Source organism: Melospiza melodia, chromosome 11 (assembly GCF_035770615.1).
Source record: "Melospiza melodia melodia isolate bMelMel2 chromosome 11, bMelMel2.pri, whole genome shotgun sequence".
In the NCBI taxonomy this organism is placed as follows: domain Eukaryota; kingdom Metazoa; phylum Chordata; class Aves; order Passeriformes; family Passerellidae; genus Melospiza; species Melospiza melodia.
This window is the reverse complement of record NC_086204.1, coordinates 11,156,693-11,171,827: the sequence shown is the minus strand read 5'-3', so window position 1 is coordinate 11,171,827 and position 15,135 is coordinate 11,156,693. Positions and strand designations below refer to the sequence as shown.

At 37.0% G+C, this 15,135-nt stretch overlaps 1 protein-coding gene across 1 annotated transcript in view; it reads right to left on the bottom strand.

Moving 5' to 3' along the window:
- Positions 1–15,135, bottom strand: part of VAV3 (vav guanine nucleotide exchange factor 3) — a 148,537-nt gene that overhangs the window by 68,127 nt on the left and 65,275 nt on the right. Inside the window, exons 10-15 of the mRNA XM_063165577.1 lie at positions 14,525–14,620; positions 12,802–12,870; positions 10,283–10,369; positions 9,783–9,868; positions 9,278–9,410; positions 8,837–8,946 (exon numbers count right to left, since the gene is read on the bottom strand). Coding sequence (XP_063021647.1) covers positions 8,837–8,946; positions 9,278–9,410; positions 9,783–9,868; positions 10,283–10,369; positions 12,802–12,870; positions 14,525–14,620 — 581 coding nt within the window. The remainder of the gene's footprint in view (positions 1–8,836; positions 8,947–9,277; positions 9,411–9,782; positions 9,869–10,282; positions 10,370–12,801; positions 12,871–14,524; positions 14,621–15,135) is intronic.

Below are 15,135 nucleotides of genomic sequence, written 5' to 3'. Positions count from 1 at the left end.
CATTGCCTGCAAAACAAGAGGGTATCAGCAAGAGCAGGCGCTGAGCCAGATAACCTTGGGTAGATCACTGCTGTTAAATACAGAGCAAGAAAAGGCATTGTGAACATTGAATCAAGTCGTTCTTAGAGGACTGATGAAAAACCTCTCAGGTATCACTGAGACCAGAGATGTTCCTCCACTCTGCCACAGCTCAGTGGCACTGGCATCTTGGAGAGCAAAGGAACCTTCCCTTCCCCCAGCAGCAATTCCACAGAAGTTTTCTGAGTAACATGAAACCACAGCAATTTCTTGGCAGGGCGGGGGAACAGGCTGTGGAGCAGCCATGGGCTCAACATAACAGCACAGTGCCACAGCTGCCCGCCCTTCGGGGTTGGCAGTTCTCCCCAAAAGGGGAAAAAAGAAACATGCTAGGAAGTTCTAATTATACTGCTTCTTTTTGGGTTTGACTACTTTTCACAGAACTACTGTTCAGGTCAGGTCTCAAAGATCATTTTCCCACCTTAGTCTCTCCAAGAAATGCAATCGTGTCACAAGAAATTATGCAGAGTTCAGCTGTATGTACGTGCTTGAAAAACACCCATCATTTTGGAAATGCATTACATTTGAAACTGAATATCCATTTCACTTAATTAAAACTTGGCTTTAGAGAACAGTTAATGCATGTATGCCCACCTGCGAGCCCAGAGGCATAACAAATAAGGAGATGCGTGAAGTATCAGATAAAGAGTCTGCAGTGAATTGCAATTGTTTTAAGTATTAAAAGAAGAAATACTACAGGGAGCTCAGATAAAACTCCATACCTTGAACTCTCCTCAACTCTCAGCCTCAAGTTAGACCTTTGTATTTCAGAGCTGATGTTATTCTACACTCGATGCTATGCTTATAATAATTTAAAATGCTCCATCCAGAACTGTTCAGAATTATGGACACCCTGAGAACAAACTGCTGAAGATCATTTTCAAGTGTATGTGATGTGAAATCTGATGCTGTACTCATGCAGCATAGATTGAAAAGGAAACAGCACAGGTTCATACATCTAGATACTGGAAGTTTTTATTCCAGGTTTACTTACTGTATAAATAATTGGCTTCCCTGCAGAAAATGCATCAGTAAATCCAGATGTAATGTAACTATTTCTAAAATACCAGCTGGTAACAGAAATTTTTTAAGAAGACATCCTAAGTTAAAATTCCTAGTTTGTGCCAAAGTGACCTCCTTTCAAAACTTTAAGCACCTTAAGATTCAGTCATGACAATTGGTACTAAGCATCCCAGAAAGTTTGGGAAAACTTTACCACCACTCAAAAAACCAAACCAAAAAGTCCACCAACCCCACAACAATAGGTTACTGTCAAACAGGGCTAAATGCTCTCAGCCAAACCTCATATGAAGAATTTCATGCAAAGTTGGTCCCAGACATGTTTGCCCTCACTCCCTGCTGTAACATGCAGAAGAGTCACCCTTAGGATCCCAGTCCCTACAAACAGAGCCAGCCTTACATTTGCTCTCTGCTTACTTTACACTCCAACCATTTCAGTTCTGCGCAACTATCACCATTTCACCTGGTCACACAACATGCTGCCATCTAACAGAAAGGCATTTGTGCAACAAGAAAGTAAGAAGGCAGAGAGAAAGCCAAAAATAAGTAATTTACAAGTAAGTAAAATATAAATAAGTATTCCTTTCTGAATCTTTACAAGGATTTTGTTATTTACCAAAAAATAAATAAAAAGGCTTTCCTAAGGGATACTCTCACTAGAAGTAAGCAATGCCATTTCACAAAGGATGATTTGCAGCTTCTTTTTCACCTTCTCTTCTCAGGAGCAATGCTGATTACTTACAGCTAATTCATTTTCTCTTTTCCAGCTTAGCTGTTATATATCAGAACCATCTTTGAGAATGCTATTTACTGAAGTAATCAATCAATCAATTCTCCATATGCTAATACTCAAACATTCTGTTTTGTCACATCAAAGAGTCTTAATCAAGAAGACATGTTATAAAATTAAATTAACCATATCACAAGTAAATTTTGCTTTTGATCAAGAACACGCAACTTCTAAGAATTTGCTAGGAAATTTGCTTATTTGATCATATGATGAGTGGCTTTTTTGAGATCAAGGAAATTATCTTGTTAACTTTTTGGAAACATACTGCATTGTTTCAAATAAGATAATTGCTTTCCTTTCTCTTATCAGTCTACTTCCCCAAAAAGCATGGGAGGTGAATGGCTTTGAGCTAATTTATTCCTGTAAAACATTTTTGAACACTACCTGCTAAGCACCAAGCTCTGTCACACATCAGTATTTGCAAATTAAGAGCATCTATACTTTATATACATCTATATTCAATGGCTGAACCTTATTTGTGAAAGTTCTAAGTCCTACAAATCCAAATTTACCAAGTTGCCTGTATTGGTAAGCTTTAAATATTTTACCATATTTACACTTAACTGAAGATAAATCTGTGTTTTGGAGTCAAACACTCTGAAAGTACAGGATTTATACAGCCACTAACTTATAAACTATTAGAGAAATATCTATATGTGCTAAGAAAAAAGGTAGCATTGGTTTGCAGGGAGAAGCTGTGACATCTGTTCATATAACCAGAGTATCAAGACAAACATGTAATGCAGCATTCCATGTTTTAACACTGAAAAAACTCCTTGCACGAAAAAAGCCAATATTAAGATGGTGGTACTTTATGATGTAGTGTCACTACAAATTTATTTCACTGAATTTTAAGAAGCACCCATTGTCATAGGAATATTCCTCAGATATTGTAAGTTAAATTGTAGAAACTTAAGGATTGGGATATTTTCAGGTTTTGTGAACTGGAAGACATAACACTGAAGTATATTTATCATCTTCAGGTGTTTACCCACTGTTTTCATAAATTCTGGTTTGCTTTCACATTTTACACTGTCCTTACACTGTGCTCTTAATCATATCCAGCATCTTCACACAGTTCTTGCTGTGTCTGGAATAATCTAAAGAAATTTTATAACTATAAATATGTTGTGAATGATTGCTTATAACCCTGAAAAACATTCGATCAAAACCAACTGGAGTCACAGCAAAGAACAGGCAAGCATTCTTCTTTACCAGACATGAACTTGGCATTCATTTTTGCAGTATTGCAGTACTTCTACTGATGAAAAAACCCCAGGCAGACATGTTTGTTTATTGCTTTGGTAACCTGTATGAGGTTGGTACAAGTGCAACACTTCTGCAGGTTATTTAAAAAATGCAGCAGACATCTTAAAGCTTTTATGATGCTCTGATAAGAAAGCTTTAATTTAATATGCCAGTGTTCAATATGTCAGAGCTCAAATATTCTCTCAGAAGAAAGCTTAATGCACATGCATTATTAATGCACTATCTGAGGGAACAGATCTATTGCAGTGGAATCTGACCAATGTCATTAGTCAGAGTGCAAAGCAAATGTGAAAACACAAATGATAATGGGTAAGAGGACACATTGCACCTACCTTGTGTCTTGTACTAGTTTTCTTTAAAATTTAGAAAACCAATGAGCTCTGGATGCAATTTATGTAGTTTCCCAATCTAAATTGTTGTTCACACGCTTACCATGTTTGATCATCAATGAATCTCAGGATTATTTCCTCACTATCAGATGATATGTTCTGTGTCCCTTGAGTTGCAAGGTGTGAATTTATGTTGAATTGAACAGCAATTTTTCAAAAACATGTTAGACTCTACCCAAGCTGTTGCACAAACTCTCTAGTGACCCAAAACAAAATACAGTGTAATTAAAACTAAAACCACTATTTTGTGAAGGCCGTACAGCTTTCATGTCTGACATCTTTTATTTAGGTATTTAAAAGAAAAATCAGATTCATTAACTCCATACAATTAATGCATACCCTAACCACTATAATGAACCTGTATCCCACTGATTTTTCAGGCATTACTAATTAGACATGATATGAATATTGCTATTTCAGCTATGTCAAAGCAGAAACTACAATCATAGTACTCCAGAAAGTGAAATTTTAACTGTTCCTCTGCCTGCAACATCTTTTCATAAATTTCTCAGTTTGTGAAAGGCAATAGTTGAATAAAGGCTAATTAAAAGGTATATTACAACACTGTTGCAAGAGACTTTACAATATTGGTTCTGTGTCTTGAAATCCAGCAGGACTAAAGCTAACACAGCCCTGAGCAACTTAAGCCTTCCAGAAGACTAAAGCCAAAAATCTCTACACACCTCTTCCAACTTAAATGCTTCTTTAAATTGCATTTATGTGTAAGATGTTTCTATACTCAAGTCAAAATTGCTGACAGTCATTTTTACAGTGGATTACAAAACCCAGTTGAGAAAGGCTTAATTAAATTAGGAAAGTGGACAACATAATGACAAAATAAATTCAGCACAAACCAGCATAAGATATTACATGTCATATTACACTAATGGATTCAAATATTGTCAGTGGGAAAATATAATCTGCAGCCTTTCATGGGAAAGATCTCTGCTGTTGTGGTGATGAGAACACACACCTGCTTGATGCTCTGCTGCGATCAAGAAACAAACTACACACAAAGTATTTAGTGGATGGAAGGGAGTGTTTAATATCAGCATGAGACAAATGTAGCAACAATCAACATATTTTCTTTCACTATTTATTCTATCATCTCGTGAGAAAATAGAAGAATTAAATTCTTCCCAACAATGATGAGAAAAGCAGTTGCTCTATAATAAGAAATTAAGCCTTGTAATTAGTCAACTAAGTACCAATATAGCTGAGGTACATAAATAGAATATGTACATATGCATACAAGAGAGGAGGGATGCTTCACCTTTCAAGCAGTATTTTCTTTATAAAAAGAATGGTTAGCATAAATTCATTGACACAAATATTAGCCAACTGCTTTTAAAAATAATTATCTTTAAAATCAAAAAGCATATGTAGAAGAGCTTTCTAGGGAAAAATACCAATCAACACGCCCACCTTTTAGCATAAACCGAATAACATGAAAATATTACTTATTTGTTCTGATTCTTCTGGTGTTTTCAATAGGAGAGGAAAGAAATTAGACAAGATGTGCTACTAGAAAACATAAAAGATTTGTGTCTCACACAATCAGTTTTTGAGGTTTTAAATGACTTATTTATGGCAAATAAACCATGCACTTTATCACATTGGTGACAAACTTTCGTTTAATACATGATGTCTCTAATTTGGCTGAAAGGGAACAGTAGTTTGGCTGTACACTTCTATCAATATTTTTCTGGATATGGAATGACTTTGCATTTAAACCAGTGCTATTTGACACGCTAGACCAAATTTAAACATTCCATGGCTGGTAACAGTAGTCTTTGTAGCACTATGTTTGCAAATATGCTTATTTACCCTTGCATCATCCACTGCTATGAACAACAACAAAACAGGAGTAACAAAATAGCAACTGCTCAAGTTGGCCACAGGCACAGTTAAGCCCCACATCTCTTCCAAGGCAATAAGCAGGTTACACCCTCCTGTGCATGCAGAATGTGCATTCACAGCAGTGAGAGAAGAGGCACATCAAGGCAGAACTCAGGCACTGGCAATGATGGCTCCTCTTAAAACATCCTCCAGTGGTTTCTGACAGACAGCTTTAAGAAAACTTCTCCAATCCACCAACAAGAGTTTCCACTTTAAGAGCTGGACTGCAATGTTAACTATGCTGCCCCAGTGTCCTGCTTCAGTTTATTGTGATCCAGAAAAACCAGTACTCCAAAAGCAGCAATTTTGGGTTGAACACAGTAAACTTTTTTTGGGGGATCTATAGGTAAATGAGCAGCTGTGACTATTACTATGTCTAGGTCAACAGCATCAAATTCAGTGCAGCCAGACCACAGTATCATTGTTGTATAAGGATGTGCTGTATGAAGAGACATCAGGAACACCCATGAAATTCTTAGGAGAAAAAGAAATCGGGGTGTTTGGTATATTATATATTTTCTAAATAAAACAACAGTCTCAGGAAAACAACAAATACGTACTGTGGGAACAGAGCTGCCATCAATAAAAAAACAATAAATAAAATCAATAAAAACTATTTACTCAGTTCCCTATGACCAGTAACTCAGCACTTCCAACCTCCTGCAAAACAAAACTCACCACACACTACACTAACAGAGCTGGCTAAGAGGTAGAATATTTTCACAGGTTTTTGAAATTAGCTTTCCAAGAGAAATTTACTACTCTCAAAAGTAACACTCTGGAAATGGCACTGGGGTTTCATCAAGTCTTCCTTTAGGGATTTTCCATACCAAGTAAGCCTAATGTATTCCTGCCCTCTGCACCTAAATCAAGTCCAGCCAGCAAAGCAGTGTTCTCCTCTATTTCATACTTCATCAATAAACTCCCCATATCTGGAGGCAAATACTCACTTCAACAACACCAGCATCTCAACAATAGGTGCTTTTTCAGCAAATAAACTATCATCACTGTTTCATACACCAGTATAAACATCTACATTCCCCCCCCTCAAAAAGAGAAATTACAGCCTAGCTGAAATAATTATGCCTCTTAGTCTGTTCTAGTAGCAACAAGGTTAATTTTTACTTTAAAAATAATAAGAGAGATCCTAGTTTGTTCTCTTATTATGTTCTTAGATTAACACTTGCACAAACTACAAAGTAGTAGATCAACACACTGCTATCCCAAAGGCATTGAAATTTCTGTCTGGAACTCGGTAAACAATATCATTTCTGATAATCAAAACCCAAAGTTATTCACCCCTTGAATTGTGCTGGGTTTGCAGTCTTGTAAAATTTTAAGTAATGAGAAGTATTTTGCCCATGAAAGTAGTAATTATATTGAATGCAATGAATAAGAGCACAATTTCAATCACAGCTACGTTTCAGAGCAGAAAAATATCTACAAAATCTAAAAAAAAAAAAAAAAAAAAAAAAAAAAAAAAAAAATCTACACAGTAGACAATGAGAACCCTGAAAACTACAAATGAAACCAATGGAGAGACCGTTCCACACACCTGGCTTAGTTTGTTCCTAAATACCAGCTCTTGTGTCTCACCATGCACTAGAAGATCATCATTGCTGCATGCACCAAGGAATGATTTGGGAGAGATGCTGAGGGAAACATGCAGTGAAGTCAAGCCCATGTAACAGAGTTGGAGATAAGCACTGAGAACTCCAGAAAGGATAAAGCGATAATGCCATTGCACCATGTTGCACCTCAGCCCTGATGCTGCTGCTCCAGCCCCAGTGCCTTAACCACACGGACACAGGTTAAACTAGAGGTGTGGCTTTACCAGAAGGACAAACATCCATGCAAGGCACCACCCATTTTCAAAGACCAAGTCTATTTGCCAGAGAGGAAAGAGTAGCACATGAACTTGCCAAGCACAGAGGTTCCTGTGATGTTCCCACGGGCCAGCAGCAGCCATAACCCCTGTGACAGAGGCACATTGCCAACAGCTGAGCAGGGCTGGCTGGTGCCCAGCACTGTACGAGGGCAGAGCTGCACTCACACAGCAACACGAGGAGGGGCAGGGGAGAACGGTCCTGCACACAGCCATAGACATGGCTGGGAAGAATTGGTTAAAAAAAAATTCATAGGGCTCCTCCCACTTCTTAGCTCCTTACCTGACTTCTGGTTTGTTTGGTTTTTTGGGCAACTGGGCCAGGATGCCTAAAGAGTGATGAAGAGTCACAGTGCTGAAAGCTGGTAAGTCTGAGTGCCTCACTTCTCACACACATGTTAAGTAAATATAATTATGATATTACACAAAGCACAGCAGGGAGAGCAGAGGGACAGAAAGAGGTAGACATGCAAAGAAATACTTCCTTCCATCCCCAATTATGCTACCCAGAAATTTTTGCCAAAACACATGTAATTTTTGCTTCAGTAAAAATCAGCAAGATGGGAAACCTAGTAAACAGGCTTTATTGTATCTGTCCAGCTCAGTTTCTCCTTCCATATATTTCTGTTATATCATTAACACTTATCATACTGAGGTTTTTAAAATTTTATACATAAATTTTGAGGAGGTTTCACTCAAATCAGCTCACAATAGCCTTTTTCCTGAATCCACACCCCTTTACAACCACATCCAAACCCACTATTGCTAATGCTGTGTTCACTGAGAGCCCCCTCCCACTTTTTCTTTCCATAAAGCAAGCATCACCTGTCATCCAAATCCCTTGTGCGTGCTTTAAATGTAATCACAACACCCAAAGCATCGATAATCATGTTTGTCTTTCTGACAAGAATCAGAAATGGAAATAAAGTTCATGCTGCATAACAATAATGTAATCTGCAGTGCTGCAACTGAACACTTACTTTTCAAGAAGTCTAAAGCAGCCTCCTCTCACTTTAAAACATACAAAGGAAATCAGCCTTTTGAAACTAAATCTAATATGCCAAGCAACTTGATTCAGCTGCTAACTAATAAATTAGATAAAACCTCCTAGGAAAGATGCCAGCATCCCCTCCCAAACCACCAGCATCACCTTTCAAAAACATACTTCAATTAGTCAAAATTAAAATGAGATAGGAAAAATGTCACTGTTCTGATATTTATTGTTAATATAATTATTATTTCCTCATGGCTGCTTAAGACCGCATTATTAAAACAGTTTCAGCATCAAGGTTGGAAAATACTGCATAGCCTACAGTGCCCTCTTCCTTTTCCAAGAGGAATTTCAGGGAAATACTGTTGATGAAGATGTCAATCAGTTTTTTCTCAGAATATCAAATAAAATAGATAACTAGACTGCATTAAAACATGAAAAAAATTCAGTATAGTTTAAGCAAAATTCTTACATGAATGATGAATGTGATTCTATCTTAATAAAAATATACTTACAGAGCCATCTGAAACTGTTCAAGCCATTTTTTCTTTAAGTCTTTAGTTTTGCAATAAACTTCTAAACCATTTTCGCCTTGGATATGAATGAGGTAGAAGCCATAAGACCACTGCATAAGAAGATTGGGAATACAAAAGTCATCAGTTGTGAAGAACAGAAAGAGGGAAAAAAACACTCAAAAAAATAACAAAGCATATGTACATTCCTTAATTCATTAATTTTGGGCACAGTAAGACTACTTCATTGTGTTCCCTTAGAATGACTTACTCAAACATTTATATTACCTCAAAATAAAGTTGAAATCTAAATATTCACTCCAGCTTATATTTAAAAATGAAAAGCATCTTAAAGAAATTGTACTTACAATTTGAACTCCCACAAAACGTTTCAAATTCTTGCTAAAAATAAACATTTTATGCGAGTTAACAACAAATATTTACCTTCTTATTTTCTTTATCAGTAGTAGGGTTGTTCGTAATTTTGTATTTCTGAAGATCTATTATTTCCTTCATTTCATAATTATCGCCTCTCCGTTTGCAAACAATGACAGCTAGATCAAACAAGAAGATATGCCTATGAAAATACAATACAGACATGGTTAAAATCACTCCAGAAAGCTAACACCAGAAAGTCTTAACTTACACACCTTTGCCAGTGGCACTTAAAATTTTGAAGATGAAGAACTAAACTACTGGCTAATAAAACCAACATTTGAAGTACTTTTGCTTAAGACCGACTCCTTGTAAGGGACTTAGTGATCTTAGACAATAATATAATAACGAATTTTCCATTCATCACTTTGCACATTCACGTGGTCAATGGCAGACAGGTTCTGTGAACGCCCAGCGGAATGGAAAGCCCCCACGAATCAGTGAGCCAACCTCCCATCTAGCAAGAGTTACTTCACAGGTTTTCAATAGCCAACACCACAAGTTATGCCATCACCTGTCTTGCCTTGCACGTTTGTCTAATGTCGTTATCCGTATTTCCCCATCACCTTGAGGTCTGCCATACTGCAAGAGGGAATGGTTCTGAAATAAAGTAAAATGTATGATACCACACAGCAAGTGTGAAGATAGCAACACATTCAGATGTTAGACCACTCACTCCTTTTACTCCCATAAAGGACTTCTCAGACCAGGAAACATCTTTTCCTTACTAACATAAACTAAATACTATAAAGAATCAGCCCATTCTATCTTGGTCTTCAAATGGGAAAGGTTTTCCCACTACAGAAACATCTGAGAGTCACTGTACACTTACAAACATATTTAACTACCAACATGCAGAACAGTGAGATTTATGTACTTTAATAGAATTCTAAACAAGCAAAACATACTTCTGCTTAAATATTATCAAGAATATTATAAAATCCTATGAAATTAGGATAAAATGTTTGATCAAAAGTGATTTTAAAATTATATGTAAATTAAAAAATCACGTACCAAATTCTCTATTGATAGTTGAAATTGTCTAATTTCCCGAAGTGTTTCATTATCTCTCTTTACTTCATTTACATATTGAGCCAAGTCCTAGAGTATCAACAGCAAAAGAGAGGAAAATAATAACTTCTCTATAACAGACTGCTGTAATAGATTATTTTGACAAGTTTATTTCTAATTTTATCTTTGTCTTATCTACATATTTAGCAATTTTATTTGAAAATCTCTTTAATGTTCAAGAATTAACAATATGTATGCCTAAATAAAGAAGGAAAAAAGTGTCTGCATTTGTTAATAATAGTTACAACACTCTTCATGATATCTATTGGAACACGAACTTATTATCAAGAAAGAGGGAAACAAGTAATGAATTCTTAAAAAGAGCTGATTTTTTTCTGAATTTCCTTAGTTTTTTTTTTCAAGATTAAAGATGGAAACATAATTCATGCAGCTCACTACTGAAAAAGCAGTCAACATCCAACCTCGGAGGTAAATAGGAGATAAATAGAGAACATAGCAAGTAACATATATATGACAGCTCAAAAGCAGAATGCAAGGTGTAAATTAATCATAAACCTGGGTGCTTATAAGCTACAGCCCCAGTAGGGGGATCTTGCTCTTACTGCTGCACAGCAGAGAGAAGCCATTACACAGCAGATTTTAAAAGGGGCTTTTGAAGGGATATACTACCTGAAGTCACAGGGTGAGATCATTATTGTGCCCTTTACCAGAACATGGACTGTACACATTTCACTAAGGCCTTTAAAATGCTCTGAAGATGCCTGAGTAATAGTGACAATTTGCTGGGGCTTCTGTGTTTATGGCTAGAGATGAGGAGAGAGCAGAAGAGGTAATTGGTAGGGTCAGGAATGCTGAGAGCAGCAGTTGGAAAAGGCATTCTGATCTTCCTAACTTGCTTTCACAGTATCCCTTCAATACAGTCACAAATTTGGAGGGTGGGAGGAAAACACATCTTCTCCCCAAGATGTTTTTTTAATCAAAATCTATGAATAGCTGCAGTCATTATGCTAGCTTCCCAAATGGATCTGTGCAGGATACATTCACGTCATTCGTAAAAAGGTTTGGGTTAGCAATTAAATAACCTCCTTTCTTGCTGCCAAAAGAAATCCAACAGCATCATCCTTCCAAGAGTTTTCTTTCCTGGGGGCAGTACCCCTTTGCTAGCAGTTTTTCCAAAGACATTTTCTTTTTGTCTCTCTTGGTGAGAGACACCAGGGTTTTTCAAAGCTAAACACAGTGGTACACTGTTATTTTTACTAAAATACCAGGGGCTACAGTAAATCAGAATGGGAACAATGCTGCAACCTTAAGGAAAGACACTCATATCTCAGGGGTTTGTGGGTTTGGAGGGGGTGGGAGTGAGAATTTGTGGAATTTTGTTTGGTTACAGCCAGCCAGTCAATGCGTATCTGCCACAGCCACTCTGGCAGGAGATTTCTTTGATTTTTACATCCAACAGACAACCAACAATGAAGAAAAACAACAAATTGGAAAGAGAAAGCAGGGGTAAATATAAAACAGAGTTATTTTCCAAGCCAATTAGCAGCAACCAGGATGCATGGCCCGCCACTAGATGGATGAACATTGTGCCACTTCTTTTCAGGCACCTCTCCGAGGGAAATTATCGTGGTGCCCATCCCTCTACATTCACTGCACAAAAATGGGTAACAAAAGAAGGGAACTAAAAATCTCATTTGTGAGCTGGTTTGTATTCCAGGCATTCAAGGCAGCCACAAAATATGAGACAGCTGTGTGACACAAAACTAACTTAGTCTGACTTCAGCATCTACTGTGGACCATACAGATTACAACAGGAGATATAATTTATGTCATGTTGGCTCCTTTCTCCACAGAGAACAGAAAACCTTCCCAATTCCAGCACATGAATGTCACCATTCATGCCATGGAGGCAACTGAAGCAGAGCCGTGCTTTGCTTCTGAAGCTGTGCAAAGCACATAATATATCACCTTATGCACAAGGCAGCACAGATATTCTATAAAGCATTTGTTTGTACCACTTGCAGGTGAATCTACAGTGACAGGTACCTTAGCTCCAGAAAGATACTACTGCTTTCAAAAGTAATGCCACAGAGATCATATTAAGATGACATAAAAAGGTCTTGTAAACAAAGACAGCTCTCCATCTCACTGGAAAATTACTGATCTTGACTCAAATTGACTTACAGTAGTAGAAATGCTCCTAAATTTCAGAAGCAAGAACAACATGACTGAAACACCTGTTCTTCAGCAGATGCAAAACTAACCCAAAATGGGGAAGTTCGATTTCACAAGCCCTCTGCTGCAGAAAACTACTGAACTTGTTTCCCAGACTTGAGCAAAACCCTCAACTTTATACTTGCCATGACATACAAAGCTCACAGGAACCTGTGAAAACATGTTTGAAATGTTGTGAAGAACATGATCTCCTCCAGGAAATAGAATTCTGAGCTACCATTCTAGCCACCAACAGACATCTATACTTCACTGCCTTAAACACTCACCTTCATTGCATCAAGTGCCAGTCTTAGATTTGCCTTCTTCATGGCATCAGTAGTGTGCTTTACCAGCTCCTGTGGACACAGCAGTTAAAACTTTCCACCCACTGTTTGTCATTTTTATAAATTGAAATCATCATTGCTCATCCTCACCCCCAAAAAATACAGAAGCCAAAGCCAGAAAACACAGCCCAAGAATAAGCATTTTCATGCCCAGAGCGAGCAGCCTATCAGTGAGTGGGGACTATTGCAAACAGTTAATTGGCAAGTGTTTAGGAATGATTGCTGCACAGCCTAAACACTGACTTGAGCTGCTAATGAACCATCACAAGAAGTGAATTTGGTCTGTCTAGCACTTAAAACTTGCCAAATCAGATCATTACTGTATGTGCATGCTGGAAGCCCAGGTAAACAACACTCAGGTTCATTTACACATTGCTATATGGTACTTCATCCTATTCCAAAGCATGCACTTGTCCACAGACGAGGATCCAGGCTGTCAGTAAAACTTCAGCTGAAGTGTGCACAGCTTAAAAGTCACTGTCTCATCATACCTAAGAGGAAGCTGACTCAAACAACATACTGAAATCAAATCAAATCAAATTTGTTCAAAGAATTCTTTTAACCACTTCCTATATGGAAAATACTGAGTCTTTTTGGGGCCTTATGAAGTAGAATAACAACCTCTTGGGAAAACAGGCCATTTCTTCTTTATAATTTGAGGCAATAATTATACATTTCAGCTCAGATAACTTAGTAAAATCATAAGAAATTGAATAATATTTTAATACTCACATTACAATTAATAATAATTAGTACTTAGATTTTCATTGCAATTCTAATAATTCACTCATTTTCTTTCCATGTCTGTAAAATGTTTTTCTTGTACAACAGATATTGTTACACAGAGCATAGTGACATTGTATATCATCTTTCCACAATATACAGGTTGACTATAAAATCATAAGTCCCATCTCATAAGTTTTTTTAACGAGTTGTACCATTAATTTTGCTTTTTTCCAATTTTGCATTGATCAAAATATTGATGACTCATTTACAGAAGTATTTCAAAAATTTAATATTACAAAATGTATGTTGTTCTGCAGAGTAAAAATTATGCTCCATATATAAGTAGTAGATATTTTTAAAATGACATCTTACAAGCATCAGCAGGTTGACAGTCTAATATAGTAATACATTTCTTCTCAGCTGAACTAATGAGTCTCCTGGCACAGCTATCCAATTAAATTTATAAGACTCTCCACCCTTATTACAGGACTAACTGCAAAAGCTAATGCTTTGTGGGTTATAACAAGAAGCATTTCAAAATAAATATAGCTTAATTGCAATTTATGACAGCGAAGAAGTATCTTAAAAGTATGCTGTATGTATGGCCCAGCTTCCTCTTTTGGAGGGTAATGGTTCACATTTCCAAGTACCATGCTTATGGTTTGGTACTACTAACCAATTTAAACACACCAACAATAAAAGGTCCAGAGACTGAGGAAACAATCATGTTTTATTTTATTTTCTCCAGATATGCTTTAGCTCTAAGGAATTATCTCTGGGAGAAACCCTGCACTTGACTGAATTTTATTTCTTAACAAATCCAGGGAAGCATCAATCACCTTCCTTTGATAAAGACATTTGGCTTTCATTTTTACAACCCACTGATGATAAACAACCACAGTTTTTCTCTCAGCCCCCTTAAATTTCAAAAACAAAATACCTGGAGCAGTAGGTGATATTTCAGCACTCTTTGCATTGGAACCACTAGGAGATCCCGCAATGTAAACTTCCCATTATTGGCCCTCTTGGAACATTCCTAGTTCAAAGCAGAAGAAAGAGTAAGACAATAGGGCTAGAAAATAAACCTATTCAACTGATACATATGAAAACTCAGTGACTTAGAAGCAACTATCTTAAGCTTGTGATAAATAGTAGCAACAAAATGAAGAAAAACAGTTGATAAGGCAAAGCCAAAAAAAGCAAAAGTAACCTGCATTTAGTCACATGTTCTCAGATGTTTCAACATTCATAAAAGAGTAGAACGAAGGCAACAGAAACTAGGCCTTCCATACAACTAAAAAAAATATTTTCCTATGGGGCAAAAAACCCCAAAAGACAATCATGGAAACTACAGGTCAGTCTCACTTCAGCACTTCACTGCAAAAATTGTGGAGCAAGTCCTCTTGGCATCAATATCTGGGCACATGAGGAAGGTATATGGGAATATCCAACATGGATTTACCACAAGTTAATACCTGACCTATGTGACTGGATCTGTAAATGGGTGGGGACAGTCTGCCTTGAATTTTCCATGGCTTCATCTCTCACAAT